This window comes from Leishmania infantum, chromosome 6 (assembly GCF_000002875.2).
Source record: "Leishmania infantum JPCM5 genome chromosome 6".
NCBI lineage: Eukaryota > Euglenozoa > Kinetoplastea > Trypanosomatida > Trypanosomatidae > Leishmania > Leishmania infantum.
Genome location: NC_009277.2, coordinates 467,344 through 488,210, shown reverse-complemented (window position 1 = coordinate 488,210; position 20,867 = coordinate 467,344). Strand labels below are relative to the sequence as shown.

The 20,867-nt window shown below is 62.7% G+C and overlaps 8 protein-coding genes across 8 annotated transcripts; all 8 read right to left on the bottom strand.

Annotated features, from left to right (window-relative positions):
• Positions 1 to 2,808: 2,808 nt before the first annotated feature.
• Positions 2,809 to 3,252, bottom strand: LINJ_06_1240 (conserved hypothetical protein; the record flags this gene model as incomplete). The annotated part of the gene is made up of 1 exon (XM_001463164.1): positions 2,809 to 3,252. The coding sequence occupies one exon, from the start codon at positions 3,250 to 3,252 to the stop codon at positions 2,809 to 2,811; it is 444 nt and encodes a 147-aa protein (XP_001463201.1).
• A 988-nt stretch (positions 3,253 to 4,240) lies between these two features.
• Positions 4,241 to 5,608, bottom strand: LINJ_06_1220 (putative protein kinase; the record flags this gene model as incomplete). Its single annotated transcript, XM_003392175.1, has 1 exon — positions 4,241 to 5,608. The coding sequence occupies one exon, from the start codon at positions 5,606 to 5,608 to the stop codon at positions 4,241 to 4,243; it is 1,368 nt and encodes a 455-aa protein (XP_003392223.1).
• Positions 5,609 to 6,736: 1,128 nt separating this feature from the next.
• On the bottom strand, positions 6,737 to 7,144 carry LINJ_06_1210 (putative nuclear transport factor 2 protein(NFT2); the record flags this gene model as incomplete). The annotated part of the gene is made up of 1 exon (XM_001463162.1): positions 6,737 to 7,144. The coding sequence occupies one exon, from the start codon at positions 7,142 to 7,144 to the stop codon at positions 6,737 to 6,739; it is 408 nt and encodes a 135-aa protein (XP_001463199.1).
• Positions 7,145 to 7,805: 661 nt separating this feature from the next.
• On the bottom strand, positions 7,806 to 11,087 carry LINJ_06_1200 (conserved hypothetical protein; the record flags this gene model as incomplete). The annotated part of the gene is made up of 1 exon (XM_003392174.1): positions 7,806 to 11,087. The coding sequence occupies one exon, from the start codon at positions 11,085 to 11,087 to the stop codon at positions 7,806 to 7,808; it is 3,282 nt and encodes a 1,093-aa protein (XP_003392222.1).
• Positions 11,088 to 11,623: 536 nt separating this feature from the next.
• On the bottom strand, positions 11,624 to 13,189 carry LINJ_06_1190 (conserved hypothetical protein; the record flags this gene model as incomplete). The annotated part of the gene is made up of 1 exon (XM_001463161.2): positions 11,624 to 13,189. One exon carries the CDS (start codon positions 13,187 to 13,189, stop codon positions 11,624 to 11,626), a length of 1,566 nt encoding a protein of 521 aa, XP_001463198.2.
• A 445-nt stretch (positions 13,190 to 13,634) lies between these two features.
• Positions 13,635 to 15,893, bottom strand: LINJ_06_1180 (conserved hypothetical protein; the record flags this gene model as incomplete). The annotated part of the gene is made up of 1 exon (XM_001463160.1): positions 13,635 to 15,893. The coding sequence occupies one exon, from the start codon at positions 15,891 to 15,893 to the stop codon at positions 13,635 to 13,637; it is 2,259 nt and encodes a 752-aa protein (XP_001463197.1).
• A 424-nt stretch (positions 15,894 to 16,317) lies between these two features.
• Positions 16,318 to 17,307, bottom strand: LINJ_06_1170 (conserved hypothetical protein; the record flags this gene model as incomplete). Its single annotated transcript, XM_001463159.1, has 1 exon — positions 16,318 to 17,307. One exon carries the CDS (start codon positions 17,305 to 17,307, stop codon positions 16,318 to 16,320), a length of 990 nt encoding a protein of 329 aa, XP_001463196.1.
• An 823-nt stretch (positions 17,308 to 18,130) lies between these two features.
• On the bottom strand, positions 18,131 to 18,952 carry LINJ_06_1160 (conserved hypothetical protein; the record flags this gene model as incomplete). Its single annotated transcript, XM_001463158.1, has 1 exon — positions 18,131 to 18,952. The coding sequence occupies one exon, from the start codon at positions 18,950 to 18,952 to the stop codon at positions 18,131 to 18,133; it is 822 nt and encodes a 273-aa protein (XP_001463195.1).
• Between the last annotated feature and the right edge of the window lie 1,915 nt (positions 18,953 to 20,867).

Here is a 20,867-nt window from a genome sequence, read left to right as displayed (position 1 = left end):
GAGGCACAGAGCGACGCGAAGGCGTGTGCGACCGATAGGTGCCCTCCTCTTGCCTTTTCGCAGCCGGCGCCATAGTCACGTCCGCCCCTGCCTCGCTCACACTCGCTTACACACAGCAAGCGCTTGCCTATCCATCTCCAAAGGGGGGAGGCTTCCTCTGAAAAAACAAAACGACCCCTCCCCACCATCCCACACACACGCATACGCCGCTTCTTGACGAAGTGCTCCAGAAGGCTAATGCGAGGCAAGAGGGAGGAGGGGGGAGGCTCGGCGCACATATGCAGCGCCCTTCCTCACTGACGAGGAGCTTCCACAAAAACCAGTAAGCACGTGCACATTTTAGCGCACGCACACAGGGTGACAGTGACAGAAATAAGCAGGGAGGGCATGTGAAAAAGAGAAAGCAAGCAAGCAAAGGTATCCTATCACAGAAGGATGCGTCCGCGCGTCGGCGTGCGTGTGATATCACACGGGCGTGGCAGCGATGCCGCCTGCACACGCGCACGCACACAGAACCGGAAAAGAAAGCGAGGACGAAAAGGAAGCATCTGCGTTGTGAGCCCAAGCCGTTGCAAGCACGGTGGATGCTGCAGTCGCGCAGGACCTATGTACATACACATGCACGCATGCCTGTCGGCAAGCGACGGATGAAGAAGAGAAGATGAAGAAGGCAAGGTGGGGGTGGGGTGGTGGCATGAAGGCTCACTGGGTCACGGAACACTCACACACCCTCTTCCTTCCGTCTCCTGCTCACATGCTTACATGAAGAGAGGGGCCACGTACATGGTGGAGGGGGTGGTAGCGTGGCGCTGCTGAACTGGAATAGAAAAAAAAAGGGAAAGCCATTTCGGGAAGGAGTTGGACAAACAACAGCACGAGAAATGTCGACATCACGCACATGAAACTGCTCATTGAGGATCAAAGTCGTGCGAACGAGAGACGAGCGCTGCAGCGTCACAAGAAGCATACAGAGACAGATGCAGATGCAGGCACACATTCGCAGTTGTCGAACAAGAGAGAATAGCAAGGTAAGAAACATCGAGGCGAACCAAGGCATGCACGAAACACCAAAGACGCACTGCGCCGACGGCCATGCAGCGGGAAAGACGTGAGCACAACGCATGGAAGAGGTGGTCGCAGACGAGGCATGCGGCAGGGAGGGAGAGGGAGGGGGGGGGTGGAATTACACATCCGTCGCGCATGGTAGGCCCCCACACATCACACGCACACATGGACATCGAACTTCTCCGTCCTCTCGTCTCCCTCACTCTTATCGTTGCACTCAAAGCCCTGCGGACTCCCTGCATCTGGCCAGCTCGTCCGCTGATCAGAGGCGTCGCTCGCGCTCGCAGTCCGTGGCTATCAGCCGCCAGTGCCCCTCCTCTCTAGGTCGGGAAGCTTCCGGAAGAGTTGCTTGTTGAGCTTGTAAGCGCTCCTGGCAGCAGCGCCGGAGCAGTGGTCCTCCTCCAGCTTTCGTGTCGGCGTCTTGCACGCTGACTCGATCGGCCCCAGCCGGCCATCGGCCGGATAGGGCTGCTGGGACTGGTGTGCAAGGCTCGGCTCCTTACGCCGCGAGGGCGAGCGGTGCGGGCTCGCGCGCGCCTGGCCGCCCCGGTTGGACATGCGCGACGTACGCCCTTCCCCTTGCAGCGGCTGGCCGGTGCCATTGAGCAATGCTCTCTTTCAGGCGTGCTAGCCGCGCTACCGGTGCCACGTGCGTGATGGGCTGTTGCTCACATGGCCGCAACCGGAGAGGGTGCAGTGTGCCGTACCGGCCGGCAATAAGCCGTTGCCGGTGGACACGGGGTGGTGGCTGCCGATGACGGAGCGGTCGCTCTATGTTGACTTCATCGCGCGATACGCCTCGACAGCAAGGAAGACTTTCTGGTCGTGCTCGTGACCGCGGTCGGGAATCGCCGACTCAGGATTTTCCTGTCGCATCGCGGAGCGCCGCAAGTCATCCTCCATGCGGGAAAGGATGTGGTGGTCCATGCACACGGTAGACCTCGACCGGACTTTGCCTTTGGCGCGCGGCTTGTCGAGCGTCGCCCCCTCCACGGTGACTGTCGGGGCAGCGCAGCAGACAACGCTGCGCTGCCTGAGTCTGCTTGAAGTCACGGCGACCATGCCATCGCCAGCGCTGCCGTATGCACCGGTGGAGTGAGGGCTGCCGAGCATAATAGAAGAATGAAACGGGAGTGGAAAGACGGCTCACAAGTTGCGTGGTTGTGTGCGCCGGTAGAGAGTGTGAGGTGAACGCGAGTCACGCGATGTCTCGTGGTGCAGCCGAGACACTTCCCGCGAGGCGTTGCTTGCCGTTGTGCATTCACACGCGTGCGTGCGTGGGAAGTGGACAAGCGGAACGTGCATGGGAGAGAAGTTGGGAAAGAAGGAGGGGGGAATGGAAGGTGAAGCAGAGATTTCACGCGAGGCGCTCAAGCTGCGGCAGCTCGCACGAGCCACGGCATGTGGAAGAGGGGAGAGATGACGCGCGCGGTCACGCCGGCAAGACCGCGCTGCATACACCACACTGACGCGTGCACTGGCGCTCAGCAGTCGCTCCCGGACACTGGTACGCTCTCGAGCTGATCAGCATCTTTATGGAGCATTCCTTCTCTGTACATGAATCTCGGCCCGCACGCATACAATGATCCATATCTGACGCGCCAGCAGACTACCTTCGCCACACGCGCGTGATGTGCGTGTGGATGCGCCCGCGTCGTGTGCTGAAGCACGATAGGGATAGCCCGGCCATGAATCCCTCAACGCACGCGCCCACGCATGCGCGCGCGGATACACGCTCCGGCCCTACGAGAACTGAAACACAAAGCTGTCCAGAAGGTACGACTCGCGAGGGCCGTTGTACTCGAGCCCCTCCGTGTGCAGGGGGGTGTAGAACAGCATCGTCGGAAACCCCTTCACATTCATCCGCTTGACTAAGTCCGGGTACTTGTCGCCGTCTACGTACGCGGCGGTGAAGACATCCCGCAGCTCCTTCTGCGACTGACTGATCGACAAGCGATCCCACAACTGAATCGCCGTCTTGCACTGACGAGACCACGTGACGCAGTACAGCACAAACGTATACGTGTCGGGCCCGCCAACGTACGCATCGAACGTGTCACGGGTCAGCTCTACCACCCGCGACGCCTCAGCCGCGGCGGCAGTATGTGCGGCTCCCCCCAGCAGCAGCAGCAGCGCTACCGCCAGCAGCGGGACAGCAGTGGTCTTGGCGTGGTGCGTGCAACGCATTCGGGTGACACTGGTGCTTGCGTGTCTTGCAGAAGAAACACAGATGCGCAATCTTTCACCTCTGCCCGTGGTGGTGAAGTGGCGCGAAACAACGGATTTTTTTTTTGTGTGTGTGGGGGGGGGGCGCCGTGTATATGTGTTTGCGTGAGCGAGGCGCGCCCACGCGCTCCGTATGCAGGCATGGAGAGAAGCCGCCAGGGGACGAGGTAGAGCAGGAGTTGGGAAGGTGCAGAAGGTAGGACGACGAGGGCCACAGTGCTCGTTTCGGATACGCGGGACGCAGCTGGGTTTGAGGGGGGGGGGCATTTTTCGACTCACCTCCCACATCACGTCGGGCCACTTCGATAACGCTGCTGGAAGCGCCCACATACAACGAGCGCGAATAGCCGTCGCCTCGTGAGGGAAAGAGGGGCTCACACGTCCACACGTGCGTGTGCAGCGGGTGCGAGGGCAGCGACACTCGCACACGGATAGCGCCACGGAGCAAGACGCGCCGTTCAAGGGCAACGCCGACGCGAAATGGAAACGGAGCGAAGAAATGGACGCGTAATGAGAGAACGACGAAGGAGTCAAGCACAACGTAGCATCCGCGCACGACCGCACGACGACATTGATGACAGCAAAACCAGAGGTGGCCCTGGACCACTCGTGTTCGTGTTGCGCCTCCACTGCATAGGTGGTCGGAGAGGGGTAGTGTGGTGGGGGTGGGGTGGGCGAAAACACACGGAAGGAGCGGCCGCGAGATGAGAGCCCGCAGTGCCAAGGCGATATCAATGAGAGCGCGTGCGTGTGTGCGCAAAGGAGGGGAACCAACAAAACACATGAAAGTACGTGGAAGCGTTCGAGGCAACAAAATACGGGAGAGTACAGTGCACACACACACACGTGCACACATATACGCACACACACACACACATATATATAGAGAGAGAGAGGGGGGAGACGCATACACATGTACACATATGCACTTCTTCCTTTTCTCAGCCGCTTACGCGCTTGCTGGACCGGCTTGGTCGCCGCTGTAGTTGAAGCGGAAGTCGGCAAACATGACGCCGCGGGGGTCCACCTCGCGCACTTTCTGCTCCTCGCTCTGTTGCATCGGCGCGCTCGGCTCCTTGATCTCAGGGAAGTACTTGGTATCCAGGCGGTTGGAGAGGGCCGGCACATACGGCGCCTGCAACTTGAGCAGCCCGTTCATGTCCATCGGCTTGAGGAAGTCGTGGTGGCATATCTCGTCGTACGTCATGCGCTTTTCCGGCTCGCAGATCAGGCGCTTCATGAAGTCCACCGCGTCATCAGGAATGTGGCGTTGCGGGGGGAAGACGAGGTGCTCCCGCCAGTTTTTGATCTTATGGCACGTCGAGTTGGGGTTCTGCGAGAAGAAGGGCGGAATGCCGTAGAGCATCTCGTACATGATGACGCCGACCGACCACCAGTCACAGCCGACGCCGTACGGCTTGCGCAGCAGGATCTCCGGTGCGATGTAGCCGGGGCTGCCCACGATGGACTGGAACATCTCGCGAACGCGGCCGTGTGCGATGCCGGTGCCAGCGCCGTCTCCGGAGGGCGACCCTGACGGCGCGTCTGTCCTTGACTCGTACGCGCTCTTCTCATCTGCCGATGCCTCGGCGCCGTTCGACGAGGAGGACGGGTCATCGTAGTCAAGCAGGTTGCCGCGCTTCTCCACGAAGCGCTTGGAGAGGCCGAAGTCGCTCAGCTTGATGTGCCCCGACTCCCCAAAGAGAATGTTGTCCGGCTTGATGTCGCGGTGCACAAATCCCATGTCGTGCACGCTCGCCACGGCAGCGCAGAGCTCGGCAATGTAAAAGCGCGTGCTCTCCACGTCAAAAATGCCCTTGTCGCACAGCCACGAGATCATGTCACCACCGGGCATGTACTCCATCACCATGTAGAGGTAGAGAGAGTCCTGGAAGCTGCGGTAGAGGTGCACCACCCATGGATTCGACGCCGCCGCCTCGGCCAGGACGTCCTTTTCCGAGCGGACGTGGACGACTTGCTTCTTCGTGATCATGTCCGACTTGCGCAGCCGCTTCAGGGCGTAGAGGGTGTCGGTCTTGTCACTCTTGTACTTGCACACAAACACTTCGCCAAAGGCACCGCGACCGATGCACTTGAAGAGATGGAAGTCGGAAAAGGACGGCTCCTTCTGCCGCGGGCCGACAGCACGGCCGACGCCGTTGCGCGTGTTCGCGAGCAGGCTTTGATAGTGGTTCTCCAGGAACGCTCGGCTAGCGGCCGCCTTGTGTCGCGCGTAGTCGTCGGACGTCTCGCCGCGGCGCGCGTTCGACATGTTCGGCACCTTGTCGCCGGCCTGAGCGGCGGGATTCTGGTTCATGCTGGCACACGTACTCGTGCGCAAGTCAATGCCAAATCATCGACGCTTTCAGGAAAGAGCGGGCGCGGGTGAGGCGTGAAGGCGACTCGCGGAAGGCGCCACGCCAGACCACGTGCGTTCTACAGTCTTTTGGTTATGTGGAGATATGCGCAGCACGTGTAGAGGGGAGAGATGCGTACGTCTGTGCGATGAGGCGTGCAAAAACCAACGAGGCACTAGCGCCCCCCGTAACAACACGCAAACAAGAGGAGCAGGCGCGCGGGATGCGGCAGAACGAAAAAAAAAACAATAACAGCGAGCGAGTGATGGAAGGATGAGGGGGGGAGGGACCCCTTTGCAGCGGTGGGTTTCCGTTTGAGGGGTGATGACCGTGGTGGTGGAAACTCACAGAAGTGAGCGGGGGCCGGCGTATCGCGGCCTCGAAGGGGCCCATGCAGACAACCAGATCCTTACGTGCGTGCATGTGCGCGTGCACTCATGCGTAGTGGCTGTGAACCACACATGATGCACGGACCGAGTGCGACGATGTTATATGTGGTGTTACGAGAGAACGGAAAAGACACAAACGACGACGGAGAGAGAAAGAGAGGCAAGACAAGCGCCACACGGCGCGCGTGGCCGCAAAGGACCACCAAGACATCCAACCCGTCCGCCGTCAGCGTCAAGGACGGCGGCGAAAGCCCCCCCCCCGCCGCTACCGCAGCACCCGCCCCTTCCCCGCACACAGCAGCGGTGATTTGTTCGGTCGTCATGCCAAGCACGATCGGCGACGAAAGCGGGAGAGAAGGCGTGCAAGGGAGAGAAGGAAAGCCGGGCGCACATGTGAGAGGAGAAGGGCACCGACACCGAGAAGAGGTGGTCGACAAGAGGGCTGCAAACCCGTCCGATCACGCCTCGCAAAAGCCATGCTCGCACTCTCATGCGTACAAGCCGACACCATGCGGGTACCCCCAGCTCACTTAGTTCGTTTAAAGAGTGCCACGCACACCCGGACATCCAGAGAGAGAGAGCGTGTGTGCGTGTGGGAGGGGGGTGCGACAAGGGCCAAACTGTGAAAGACGGGCCAAGCAACTCGAGCTGACGAACCACGGAGCAGTATACGTCGCTGCTCCTCGCCCCTTTCACTGCTCACTGCGAGCGCTCACTTAGCCAGCGGTAGTAGTCGTTCAGGATGTAGTAGCGCTGCTCGAAGCGACGGATGACCATGCGCTGGTAAAACTCTCGGCGGTGCTCGTCGTTGTATGTGACAATGCCGTGGACAGTAAGCAGGAAGGAGTCGCCATCTTGGTTGTCGGGCAGCGGCTGCGCGTCCACCATGTCGATCTGGTGCGACGTCTTCGGCAGAGCGCTGATGTAGTTGCGCACGTCATCCACCGTGGAGAGCGGGTGCCCGTTCCACTCGCACACCATGGGCACATCGGGGGCGTACAGACCTGCCACGTTCAGGCGGTCCTGCGGATCATCAAGCATCTTGTAGTACCGGTTGCGGAACTCTAGCGCCTTCTTGGCGACATCGTTAAAGGCACCCTGCTCCATTATACGTGGTCGGTGGTCGCGTTCGAGTGCACGTCTGCAGGTGCGGGGTGTAGAGGGGGCGGGGTAGAAGCGAGTAGGTCGACAAGGCTGCTGTCTGTGTGCACGTGGCCCCACAGAAGTTGTGAGGACCGGGAGGCCGACAACGAGAACAACGAAGACGAGATAGGGAGAAGATGGAGTTGATGCAGCTCAGCAGAGACACGGCGAGCTCTGCGCAACATGCCGGCCTCTGACCACATGAGAAGGAGAGATTCACAAGGAAGTAGGAGGGAGGATGCCATCACTTGGATGCCCGGGGGCGGCGATGGGTGAATCATGTGCACGAGTAGGCGCCCACATGTGTGGTAGGTTTGCCACGGCACACCCAATCGCCTACGAGGGAGGTCAAGCAGAGAGATGCGCGAGTGCGCGAGCTTGGGGAGGGGGTCGTGAGCTGCACACGGCTACGGACGCACGCCCTCTCGCTGACGTGATGTCTTTCCTCTTGTCTTTTTCCTGAGATACCTGCGCCAACGGAGGTGTGCATGTATGCAACAGCGAAGCGCTATGACACTGGAATCAACGCCGCCTTCGACAGCACGCACATATTCGCCGGCACGCGCGCCACAGCGGAGGGAAAGGCGGGATCGCTGAGCGAAGGCGACGCCACCGTCTACCTCTGCTACAGGTCTTTCCGCACATCGCATGGCCGGCCACCGCAAAGGCCGCTTCGGCAGATCTCCTCGCAGCTCCCGTGAATGCACACGTCAGGCGTGGGGCGCTGCTGTCGTGCGATGAGCGTCTCCAGGCAGGTGGCCGTTCGTTTTGCGATGGCGCTGGTGCGATGCCCAAGCAGCGCACACGCTCGCTGCAGGGAGCTGTACAGGCACAACTCATCGACAGCAGATATCCCGAAAGCGGTGGCGCAGACGCGCAAGTCGCCATCGTCGTGCACGGTCTGCGCCGTCACTAGACCCTCCCGCATGAGCAGAGCAACCCAACTGCGTGTTAGGCATTCCACCTTTCCTGTTGACACTGGTTTTCGGAGCAGCAGCGGCTCCAGATGCGCCGTGTACTGTTGCAGCAGGAGAACGCTGCGCTGGGCTGCGGTGGTGGGGCGGCAACGCGCCAGTGTGCGCTGCGCCTCTCTCCAGCAGCCGCTGTTGCTGTAGGCCGTCACTTGGAGTGCACGCGCCGCTTCACATAGACTCGGGTATCCGATGCGTGTCGCCGCTCTCTCCACATCGCGCGCCACGTTCAGCGAGGCGCTGAAGCGGCCATGCTGTTGGTGCACCTGTGCCTGCATAAGCTGCGCGGTGAGAACGCCAAAGGAAAAGGCGTACCGAGAGGAGACGGCGAGCAGCTCCTTCTGCAGCCGGTGAGGCACCGCGATGTAGTCAAGGAAAACTGCCGCCTGCGCACGCCGGCGCTGCACCAGGGCGTACAGGAGCAGATGGTCCGGGGGCCAAAAGTGTGCCGCGCCCGTCTCCTTCAGAAAGCCGGAGAGGTTCACCGACGCGTCGGCGTCGGCGGGCTTTTCGTCCGCGCGATGCCGCCGGTCTTGCCCCCCGTCCATGTCACCGGTGCAGGCGCTGGGATTCAGTGCCCCTGCCAGCCTCGACCACACATCGTAGGCGGCGGCAACGTAGCCGTCCGCGTAAAGCTGGCACCCCGCGCAGTAGCGAACCACGGATGCGAAGAAAACGATTTCGTTAGCCGTGGCTGATGCTGAGGCGCCGTAGTGGTCGCCAACGGCTGTCAGGGCCGAGTGCAGACAATGAAGCGCGTCGCTTGCAGCAGCGCCAGCGCCAGCGTCGTTTACAGCACGCTTCACAGGTGCAAGGAAACCCTCTTGCAGGGCCAAGGCGTGGTGCGCGGCGTGCCGCAGCACCTCCCACAGCAGCGTGCGGCTCGGGTAGTGGCTGTACACCGGCGACGCGGTCGAGGTCTCTTCTTTCACCTCCTCAAGAAGTTGGCGGAGCGACGTCGTCGTGATGACTAGCGGCGACGATACCATGCCGTACATTGCCCCGATGAGCAGCAGCGTCTCTCGCTGCAGACTCGCTACTACGCCGATCCACCGTCCCTCCACCGGCGGCGCTTGCAGCAGCGCCACGTGAGCGCGCAGCAGCGCGTGGCGAATCGACTGCGCGACAGTCTGCACCGTCACGGCGCCGCTCTGCTTCGTGACGAGGTCGCTAGGCTCCTCAGAACGACCGTCTTCCGCTCCTCGCGTGTGCTGCGCCTCCGCACCGCCGTCACCGACGCCGCCGCGATCGCAGCGCTGTCCGGTCGAAAGGATGGAGCGCAGCGCCGGACCCACCGCACCGGGGAAGAACAGGAGCAGCTGTGCCGCCCCGGCGAAGGCGAGGCTAGCCATTTGGGCATCCATGCCCGAAAGCGTCGGTGCCAGCGACGAGAGCGACTCGTCTGCGGGGCCGCCTTTCTGCCCACTGCCGCGGCTGGACCCGTTAGGCAACGTCAGCTGGAGGGCAATCGAAATGCTGTTCGCGGCGTCGGCAGGCCTTCCCTGATGTGTCGCGACGACGTGTGCGGTGTAGTGGGCCAGGGCGAGAATGGCGTTAGACTGCACTTCTTGGGCGACCTGCAGTGCGACGCGCGCGCACTGTCGCGCGACTTCCAGAGAGCGAAAGGAAAGGTAGTATTGTGCGTAGAGAAGCATGCCGCTGGTGATGCACATGAGGATGGGCTGCGTGCCGCGATTGCTGAGCTCAGATCGCGCCATCATTGATGACGTCGGCGGCCCTTGGAGAGCGAGCAGCTTGGCAAGCGCATTGTCGGTGAGGTGCGGTGTGCGCTGCGTCAACGACAGCTCCATCAGCATAGCCCGCGTGCACGCGTGACCCTCGAAGACACCCTCGAGTGCCGCTTGCATCCGCCGCACGTTGATGGGAACCGCCGACGCCAGCGGGCGAGGCAGCGTCGATGCGGCGGAGCGCTGCTTTAGCGCTGGTAGCCACGCCGGCGGCGACCCGTCGCGGCAGTGGCGAAGTGAGGCCAGCCACTTCGTCACGGCGGCCGCCAGTTGCGTCTGTCGTGCAAACGATGCGCTGGCCCACTCGTAGTTCACCCATATGTGAAAGCTGCGCGTGGCGTTGCCGGCCTCGGCACTGAGCTCGTCGTCGAAGAGGTTCTCGTCGAAGAGGTCCGAGAGCTGCGCGACGGTGATCGTCGGCGATGGCGGCAGTTCCCTTATACGCGAAAGGTGCGCGTCCGGGGCACTTCCGCGTTTTGTTGGCCGAGTGACAAGGCTGCACAGGACGGCGGCTAGACGCTGCATAAGCGGTGTCCCTCCCGCTTGCGCTGCCGTTCGCAGAAAGTCGCACAGCAGGGCAAACCCCACGTCGGTGGGTGTCGCGCTGGGGCAGTGCAACGGCTGCGGCGCGTGGGCTCTGCCGCACCTATGCTCCCCCTCGCGTGGGGAGCGCGGGTGAACCTGCCCTGCCACTTGGCTGGGACTAGCGTCTTCTCTGGTAGGGGCGCCGGCCGCAGTTGGGGCAACATGTGCATCCGGCTTCTCCTTCGCTCCCATCCACGAGTCGACGCCGCACGGGCGGCGCAGCTGGGCATAGGCGCGCCGAAAGCTGACCTCCTTCGAGCTCTGAGCCGACAGTGCTGGTGCGACGTCCCAAGTGGTCTCTTCATCTATTTGGCCGAGCGACGGGGCGGCACTCGATAGACCCGTGCACCCTGATCGTGCCGCCGCTGCTGCTGCTGGGTTGGCGTCGTCATCCGCCGCGGCACCGTCGACGCAGGCGTCTCCATCGTTCGGCAGAGCGTGCAGGAAGCACACCTTGTGAAGGTGCCATGCGTAGAGTGGTGCCGCTGCCGCTGCGTGCTGACGGAGCTCACCCTTGATGAGCCGCAGTGCCTCACCGCAGAGAAACAGCGCAAGATCGACGTAGCGCGGCACGGACTCGGCGTAGGCCACATCCACATCCATGGTGATGGCAGGCAGGAGTGAGTGGTATGTAGGAGCGAGACAGAGGCACAGGGAATTGGCCTCGGCACAAAAAATAATGCGAAGGCGAAGACGGCGCTGACTGATGTGGCCCTCCGCCCTAATCCGAGTGGAAGGGTGGGGGTGTGCGCGCCGAAGGTGTGACGAGGAAGGTTGGCAGGAGGAGGAGGAGTTCGGGAGGGGAGTGGGGTAGGCGCAGATGGAGGAGGCGAATATGTCGCGGCTGCGAGACAGGGGTGGGTGGGCAGGAGGTTCCTGCCTGCCGCTCTTCGCCAGTCATGCATCATCATGGTGTCCGAGAGATTACAAGAGGCACACAAGCACACACACACACACAGGAGAAGGGTGTCTTGCCCTCGTTTTCCGGTGTGGAGGTCGGACATGGTCGGCGATGCGCCCTCCGCCCTCGCGCTTACATCCATCAACGGCAATGAGGTCTAGGGAAATTTCCGCTGTATCGTCACCCACCACGTGTTACGTGAAGACAGAGACGCAGGGCGACGCACGTGTCCGTGTGTTCAGTCCTTCAAGGCGTTGTCGTGGTGGCTGAGCTCATTCAGCGTGGCAGCGAGTCGCTCCCGATGGCGGTGGCTGCGGCTGAGTTGCAGTGCCCTCTGCCGCACCCGTCGCCGCGCGCGGGCCGAGAGCGCCTTGGCGCCTCCGTGCTGGTGCTGATGCTGAGCCTCGGTGAGTACTTGTGAGCTCGTCAGGAAGCACTTAGAGCACGCCGGTACACCACGCGGCACGGCGCAGCGGGCACGCGCTGTCATGCGGTACGGCGCGTAACAGGTGCGACACACAAAGGGGAGCTCGACGTCGTCGTGGATGGTGATGTAGCGCAGCCGCGTACGTGAGATGTGCTTGCTCACCTCCCTCACCACATCAGGCCGCTGCACCACCAGCAGGTTGTGCATGCTTTTCGTCCTCCCGGAGCACTGCGGGCATCGCTCATGACGAAGGAACCGGTTCGCTACCGTGGCGGCGTACTCGAACTGGCAGCTGCGGCACCGCCACTGGAGCATCGTTTCGCTTGTCAGCGAGACTCGCTGCGGGTCTTGATGTGGACGCAGGAGCGCTTCGCCGAGGAGCAGGGCGTCATCAGCCAGCCAGCGTCGCGGGCTGGCGGGGCTTATGGCGCCACTGGAACTCGCACCGCGACGCTCACACGACGGGCAGAGAAGCACGAGCTCGCCAGCGGGCCTGCTAGGGTCGTTACCAGGGGTGGTGCCCGTGCGTGAAAGGCTTGGCTTCGAGGGCACAGAGTGACGCTGCATGGCGAGACCGTATCGCGCCACCCGACTCGATACGGATTCCAGCCACGGAGACAAGCAAAGTGGGCAGCGCCACCACACCATCGAGGCAGAGGACGTGCGCACCTCCGTCACAGACTGTAGCACCTGATTCTGCAGGAGTTGGTTGCGCAGCGGGTCCCATTGCGCAGCAAGGAAAGGGTAGGAGTCACACAAGAGGCCGACGCCGGTGGCGGCGGTGGACGGCCGAGAGGACGGTCCCGGCTGTGCTCCAGCATCTGGCGAGGTTGGGGTGTCGGGCGATCCAGCGGGTAAACGTTGGCCGCCGTAGCAACGCGGGCATCGGTGCGCATCAGCGAGTTGAGGGTTCGTGCGGTCGGATGGTCGGGCGGACCACTGCGACTGGCAGTGGGTGCAGCGCCAGACGACCGGGTGAACACTGGATGGCGTCACGGGCAGGTTGAACGGGACTGCTGAGGCGCCATCACTGTCGGTGCCCGCGCGTGTGGGGCGCCACAGATGGCGGAGAGCGCGTTGGTTCGCGTCGACGTCAAACTCGCGTTGCAGCTGCGGTGGAAGCCGATCCAGTTCAAACCAGAAGAGCGGTGAGGAGCATGCCGTGGATGTCGAGCGCGACGCGGCGCCACCGACGGCTGACGAGACTGCGAAGTTGGTATTTGTGCTCGACGGAGCTACGGGCGCTTCGCACAGGCGGTGGATACAACAGCCGTGGCGCACAGACATTGTGCATCCGAGTGTGATAGAGGTGCACAGCGCAAAAAAGAGACCGCGACGCACGCCGTGAGGTGCCAGCGAAAGCTGTCTGAGAGCCATGTGTGTCTACCTGCCTGCGATGGCCTTTCCACCTTCTCCTATGCCACGAAGACCACCAAATAAGCGCAATACAACGGCGGCGGAGCGGCTGGCATCGCGAAACGCATCGAGAGCGAGAGAAGGATGGAGAGAGGGGCAACAGTTGGAGTGTTCAGGCCCACTGCCATGCGTGCGGGCGTGCGGGTGTGTCGCTCGCTTTTCTTTTACCGCGCGCGTTCACGCTCGCCGATGACGCCGGCGTACGCACCACCCGATAGATCAACACGGCCGCGGTTGCCGCGGATGCGGGCGGGGAAGGGAGGGGCATTGGAGTCTGGATAGACGGTACCCCTCCTCACCGCTCTCTTTGTTGTCGTGCCCGCGACACTATCTATGTTGGGCTGCGTCTATGCACGAACTCATACCTATACGCATGCTCTGATACCAGCCTCGTGGGACCCGACCACTACTGCGAGCGCTTGCACGATTTACGATGTGGAGACCGCTGCGTCGTGGAGGCGCGCGGCGTCTTCCGTGTTGGCTGAGAGGGGCGTCGGCCAACTCTGGCCGCGCCGGTTGTGCCTCTAGTGGCGGCGGCCTCCGTCAGGAGCTGACGTGGAAGAGTGATGGAGGAGGCGGAGAGACGGCGCTGCTGCAGCACACACTTGAAGATGTCGTCTGGCACCACAAACAAGACGCCGGCTTGCTTGCGCTGTGCGAGCGTCGGGGCCGCGGACGCGGACGAGGCCGACGCCCCGCCAGTTCCGCCGAGCTGCTGCGCAATACCACGCCAACACGATAGGGTGGGCTTGTGCTTGGGCAGGACGAGAACGTCTGCGTCGAGAACGCACCGCGTGATGATGCCGCCCGAGGCCGCCACCACCGTCTTCAGATCGTTCATCGGCGGCTCCTGCGGGGCCGCGGACTTGTGCACCCAGAAGCGCTGCTGCGCGAAGAGCCGCTGGCGCTCCGTCGGGGCCTTGCTCATTGTTTCACGCAGGTCGAAGCTGTTCTCGCTCTCGATGCTGCCGGCAATCTTCCGCTCCTTGTAGGCGAATCCCTCCAGCGGGAGGTCGAGGGTGCGGGTGCGCAGCACCGCGTCGAGCCAGCTCTGATGCACCACATCTTGGACGTAGGGCAGGACGGTGAGCAGCTTCACACTGCGCGCGAGCGGCCGCTGCGCTACAAGGACGCGGGCGTAGCGTGCCAGGCGCAGATGCGGGTTCACGAGGGCACCGAGCTCCTTCAACGTCTTCTCCTCCACATCGCTGAGCCGCATCCCTGTCGTGAAGAGAACGATCGCGCTGGGCGTCGTGGCGACGGAGTGCGACGCGGCTGCGTCTGCCTCGTCATCATCGCCTCCCTCCACAGCTTTCGCGTTGTCGACTTGCCGGACCACCGCTTCAGCAGCGCGTCCTCGAGCCGCAGTTGACCGCTGCCGCTTGAGGGACCCTGTGATGGTCGTGCGCGACGGCGCGGCGGCCACCTCCTGGCTCCCGGCGACGACAGGGCCGTCGTGCTCATGCCCACTGGCCTCGCTCAGCGCGACGTGGTCCGACATGTCAGACATCGTCGCCAAGACGGCGGTGCTGTCGCCGGTGATGAGAGATGTCGTCGAGCCGCGCTGCAGCTGCGTCACCGCCGCGGGGTGTTCGCGTGCAACGCCACTCCGACATGCCGACGTCCGGTGCACTGCCGGGCTGTCTTGCGTCTGACCACTCCGCGTGGCGTGCGCATGACGACCATTGTATGTGTTGATAGTGATGGAGGGGCACGTGCCGGCACTGCCGCTGACATGAGGCTCAGAAGGCAACCCGTCCAGCGCCACATCCACGTGGCAGTATGGTCCCACTCGCAAGGTGAGGACGCCTTTCGCATCGCACGGTTGATCCTCCGAGGTGTGGGCGGACTTGCCGGTACCGCGCTTCCGCTTGATGTGGTAGCGCTGGTGAGGCTGCAAGGCGACACCGAGGAGCGCCGTCGTTGGGGAGATCGCAAACACATCGAAGGAGCGACACACGGGACGGGCTCGCAGCGAGGATGGCGCCTGCGGTGTCTTTGCTGCCGCGTAGTGGAGGTGCAGTGTACACTGCGCTCGTGAGATGGAGGCAGCCACGCTGACAAGGCTCTCCGCTGCAACGCCGCTGTCCCACACGCATGGAACGAGAGAGGAAAGCTGCGCAGCGAGGAGGAACATCGAGCGTCCTAGGGGCAGCTGCACGGAGCCGAGGGGCTGCAGTATCGCGCTGCTGCCACCGCCGCTGCTGCTGGCAGTGCTCGTGACAGTGCTCGCTGTGTCCGCCGCGGCCGTTGTCCTGGAGGCGATCATCTTGGCGAGGGGCACCGCATACGGCACCCACGGGGTTGTGTGAAGTGAGGGGCTTCCTGTGCCAGGTGAAGTCAGCGCCACCCGCCACCGCACAGCAACAATGATGTGGTCAGCGTGCGCGACATCCCAGTTCATCTCCGTTGTCGATGCAGACGGTCCGTTGCCTGCGGCGCCGCTCTCCTCGAGCCACGCGGTCTGTGGCCCAAGCTCTGGAATACAGGCACACTCGTGCAGCGTGCGGCGGCGCAGTTGTTCCTCATTTGCGTTAGCGGTCAGCGGCAGAGACGTATCGGCCGTGGTGGCCCCGACATCCTGAGAAGAGGCAGACATAGTTGAGCAGCTGTCCTCGGAGAGCAGCTCCACTGTCTCGGCCTCCTCTATGTCCGTCAGCGACATCGATGCGCGGTAGAGAGGCAGCAGAGATGAGTTGTCTGCTGAGCGCAGCGGCAGCACCGAGGAGAAGAGGAAGAGTAGAGAAGAGGTGCACAGTTGCACGTGCGCATGACAGTCAATGAGGCGGATTTGTTGCTCGGTATAGTACTCATGTGCGTTGCCCGAGGCCACGATACGGTTGCTCTGCACAGTGTGAGCGGCACGCAACGCGTAGAACACTTCTCCGCCCTCGTCCCTCCCCTGCGACGGCCGGGCTGCGGCTACATCACCACATCGATATCCGCGCTCTCTGCGCGTGCATCTCGCTGTGTTTTGTTCTCCTCTTCGATTCTTCGCTGGTCTTGCGCCGCTTCGTTTTTGGTTTCGCAAATGCGGCCGTGCCGCCCTCCTGCAAGCACCTGGGAGCCCGTTACCTGTGCGGGTCACGCTAGCGCCCCTTGCCGGGAAGAGGAAAACACCGAAGCTTGACTACATCGTACGACGCAGCAAGAAGGTCACCCATGTTGCTCAGGAACGCCAGCCCGGTGGGCAGCTCATTCGTGACGGTACCACTCGCGATGCAGACGCGATTCGGGTCAACGGAGGTGACATCCCACACCGATATCTGCCCGTCCTCGGCGGCAGACGCCAGCCAGTGCCGGGCGGCGCTGTATACCATCGCGTTGATCCAGCGGGAGTGGGCCTGGATGGCGATGGTGACGGCGCCGCTGCTACGCTGAATGAGCTTGATTTGTCCTCCACCGTACGCCACAGCGACGGTGTTGCTGACGGAGACCAGCCGCACGCACGTGACGGCGTCGGTATCGCTCTCGGGTGGGATCGTGTGCGTGGGATTGCTGTCGGCCCAGAGAACCACGTGGCCGCCGGCGTCGCCCGATGCCATCTCCACACGCGACGCCTCTCCCACGGCTTCGAGATCCAAGGCCGTGATGCTGCGCTGTGCATGCGCTTGCACTGGCGCAGTGACCTCCGCGGACGCCACCGGGTGCCCGTCGAGGGTGCACCGGCAGCACAGCGGGATTCCGTTTGATGCGCCGACCGCCACAACCATCTCGTCTTTTCCCGCCACACGCGCCACAGCTGCGCAGGTGAGCGCCGTGTCGCCGCCCTTTTCTGGTAGCACGTGTACCTGTCGCCCGTTCACAACGATGACGGCCATGCAGGCGGACAGGACAACTACGACAATGATGTTCTGCTCTGCGTCATCTTGCAAGGCGGCGAGGTGCTGTACTTGACCACATGGAAAGCGAAGGGGCTTGAAGCACGGAGCCCCTGTCGACGCCCGGACCGTATACACGGCGGAGTCCGTTGCGTATGACACGTACGCGCCACCTCCGTGCGGCTGCAGATTGTTATAGAGCAGCGCCGGCGCGTGCGGGAGCTGCACCTCCTGGCGCGGCGTGAGTGCGCCGTTCATTGTGCTCGTGTAGCCGGTGCTCTGCGAAGGCAAACCGCAACCGCCGTATGCTTGCGTGGCGGCAGCGCAGCGAGCGCGTGCGTGAAGGCGCTTGTGTGAAGGGCGGTCGTGTGCCCCGCTTTAACGACGAGAGAGGAAGCCGAGAGGAAAAGGGACGATGACAAGCGCGTGCGTCGTCTCAGCGGCACACACAAACACACAGGGATGGACAGATAGAGGGAGAAAAGGGTAGTCCGTGCTGGAGGGCGGGGCGGCGGGTGGGAGTGGGAAGGAGTCATCACAGATGGTGTCCGTCAGTGCAGAGGAAGTGCCAGCACAAGCGGAGAAAGCAAAGGCAGCGCACGACGGTAGGTTCTGCGCCGACCGTTGGCGTGCGCAGGGCCACATCTCCTTGCGGCACGGCAATTTACGTGGGAATCTGCAACGTGCCCAAGCCAGCGTGAGAGACAGCGGAGGAGGCGGCGGTGCCGCGAGCAGCGACACCCCGAGAGAGACAGAGAGCGTGCGTGTGTGTTTACGTCCGTGGTGTCATCACCGCCAACACCACCACCGCCGATCCTTCACGCGTAGATGCGCGCGCGCACGCATCTGCAGCGGTGTCCTTCCATTCCTGCACGACACCAACCGACACAGGAATGCACAGGTGCAGTGAGAGACTTGAGGGTGCAGCGAGGGCGGTTGCGTGGTGTGCCGAAGACGACTAGGGAACGCGATACACAGTGGTACTAGAATGGCCAGTGCGCACACAGAGGAAGGGCACGTCTCATCGCGTATCGCGCGCAACAATCACCGATGGCTGTGCTCGCAGACACATGCAGCTCAGCTAACGAATAGCGAGGATAACGAGGGCGGCGCCAGCCACCAGGAGCCCCATAAGCGCGTGGTACACGTACGGAAGGTCGGCCAGCAGACCGACGGGCAGGTCGAGACAGTGCTTGTAATGTGGTTTCTCCTCTGATTTGGCCACAGTGGCGCTGGAGCGGTACGCGCCTGTTAAGCAGCGCGAGTCAGCACGGCCGGCCACGTCCACCCTCGTCAAGCACCGGCGCACGTAGGCACCCTCACCAGTGATGAAGCGCAGCAATGAGAAGGGCGTCTTGGTGTCCAGGACTTCGTAGCGGGAGTGTATCGGAATGACGAGGCGCGCTCGAAAGGGAACCTGCGCCTGCGCACCGTCCTCCGCCAGGTACGCGTCAAGCGCGCTACCCGTGCCATCGCCGCCCAGCTGCTGGAAGGTCAGCTCCACATGGTTTGTCGTGTAGTTGACCTTGAACACGGGGGCCTCAATGTCGAAAGCATACCGGGACGACATGCGCAGCGGCGAGTAGGCGCGCGTCACGTCGGCCACGACGACAGCGGCCGTTCCCTGCGTCATCGGGTCGGCAGAGAGCACCTCCATCCGGTAGAGCTGCTCGGCCTCCGCCTCATCAACGAAGAAAAACTTGGGGAGGTCGAAGCTGAGGCGCACGTCCTTGGCCGGCAGAGGATACTCAAGCGCGAGTTGCATGTGAAACCCGCCGCCAATGAACGTGTACGACGGCGGAGAGGTGAGGAAGATGCAGCTACCGCTCTGCACGGCGGTGACGGCAAGCGCGGCTGCCATGGCGAAGGACAGCGCAAGTGCCATCACGACTACGCGCGACATCAGCAGAGAAGGTCGAAGGAACGTGATTGCAGAGACGGGCAGACGGACAGAAGTGTGCGCGTGTGCGGCGAGAGACTGGAGGGGGGAGGGCCACGAATGCGTGCCGAGCTCCCACTCTCCCGCGCTGTTTCCTGTTGTGCTTGTGAGGATGGCGCACACCGTATTCAGAATGCGGGGAGACGCACGAGAGATGAACGGGGAGGGGGTTGGCGTGGAAGGGTGAGAGAACGGCGGCGACAGCGTAATGGCGTAAGCGCGTCCAACGCCGATGCTGTGAAAGACATACAGGGGTAGGGGTGCGCATATACGCCCGCGTAGATGAGGTTCGGTGAGGCGGCGGTGGTGACGATGACCGCGGCGGGTGGTGCCCCTGAGACCACGGCAAGAACAGGATGCGGTCAGGGCGCACCACTTGTGACGCCCACCCCCCCCCCTCCTTTGCGCTGCGATCAGCGAAGCTCATCCGTCTCCTCATCAGATGAGGCATGTGGCACAGCGTCATGTTCGGATGCGTGTACGGGGTGTCGTGCGGATGTCGTGCCGGCGTCTGCGTGCATATCTGCACCGTAGCGCATGCGGTCGATGCTCGCATCGGTGCACAGAACGACACGCAGACGGAGGCCTGAGCGGAGTGGGCTCACGAGAGACATGCGATGCATGGAAGGAAAGCGAGACAGGCGTCAATATCGCTGAGGCGGGTGCGTCGGGTGGTGGGGTGGAAGAGGTGGCGTGCGCGTGTGTGTGTAGGTGTCAGAGTGTTTTTTTTTTTCGTAGTATTGACGCTCGTGATAACAGTGCGGTGGAGGAAGCAACGCACACCGCTGCAGCAGCCGGCAGCTATGACGATGATGTGAGATGTGTGCGGCAGAACTGCGCCGCCACCGCACAGACACTGTCATGCACAAGCACACACAGAGACGTCAACAAAGAGGTACAGCGTTACATTTCTTTCACGCGTCCATGTATTTGCCGCAGAGCACGAGCTCAACGCCGCGCCACTCGACGCCCGGCCGTAGACACACGCGGCACAGCAATGCGCCGACGCAGCCATCGGCGCACGGCCCCTGCCTCAACCTCTGCCCGCACCGCCGCCTCGCAGGTCCGCCGCCTTGGCGCATCCCCGCTCGGGGGGGGGGGGGGAGGGGCGGCTCTCAGGCTCCCCGCCACACCAGCAGTGGGCGCTGTGAAGGCCGGGGCGTGGGTGGGACAGGCTCGAGGCACGCGGACGCTTCGCCTGTCATACGGGTGCCACAAACGTGTCCGCGGCCGCGGGTGGCTCCGACGCAACGCCATCCAGGATCTGATGGCCGACATGCGTAGCGCCACACCGCTCTGCGCTCCCCCCTCCCTCCCACGTCGTCGCGGCACACACGCACACGCAAGCACACACCACAAGAAGATGTCAAGAGATTTAATGCCGCGGTACAGAGTTTTGGGCTCGGCACGTCGTTGATGATGCACGCGCCAACAGAAGGGAGGGGTGGGTGGGGGTGAAGGGGGGAGGTGCATCGACAACGGCACACTCTCACACGCAAGTCTCTTCACAAGCTCATGCGTGCAATGGAGGGGAGGTGGTGTGGCAGAGGCGCGGGCGAGGGTTCCATCCGCATCGTGATCAGCAGCTCCTGTGGAGCAGGTCCAAAAAAGGAAAAACAATATGTGGCAGCAACATGAAAAAGGCGGATACGCGTGCCCCAGCGCACACACCTGCACGCATGCGCAAAGCATAAGACGATGCCGATGATGAAGGCTCGCTGCGTTCGTGTGCGCTGAGGGGTGTGCCAGAGATCGCGCGGGAGATGGGTGCAGAGGAAGAGGGGAGGCACTCGGGGGAGGGGGGAGCCAAGGCGGCCAGCTGAAGGGCGCAAGACCGTCAGCAGGCTTTCCGTCTGGCGGGTGGGCGGGCCGAGTGAAA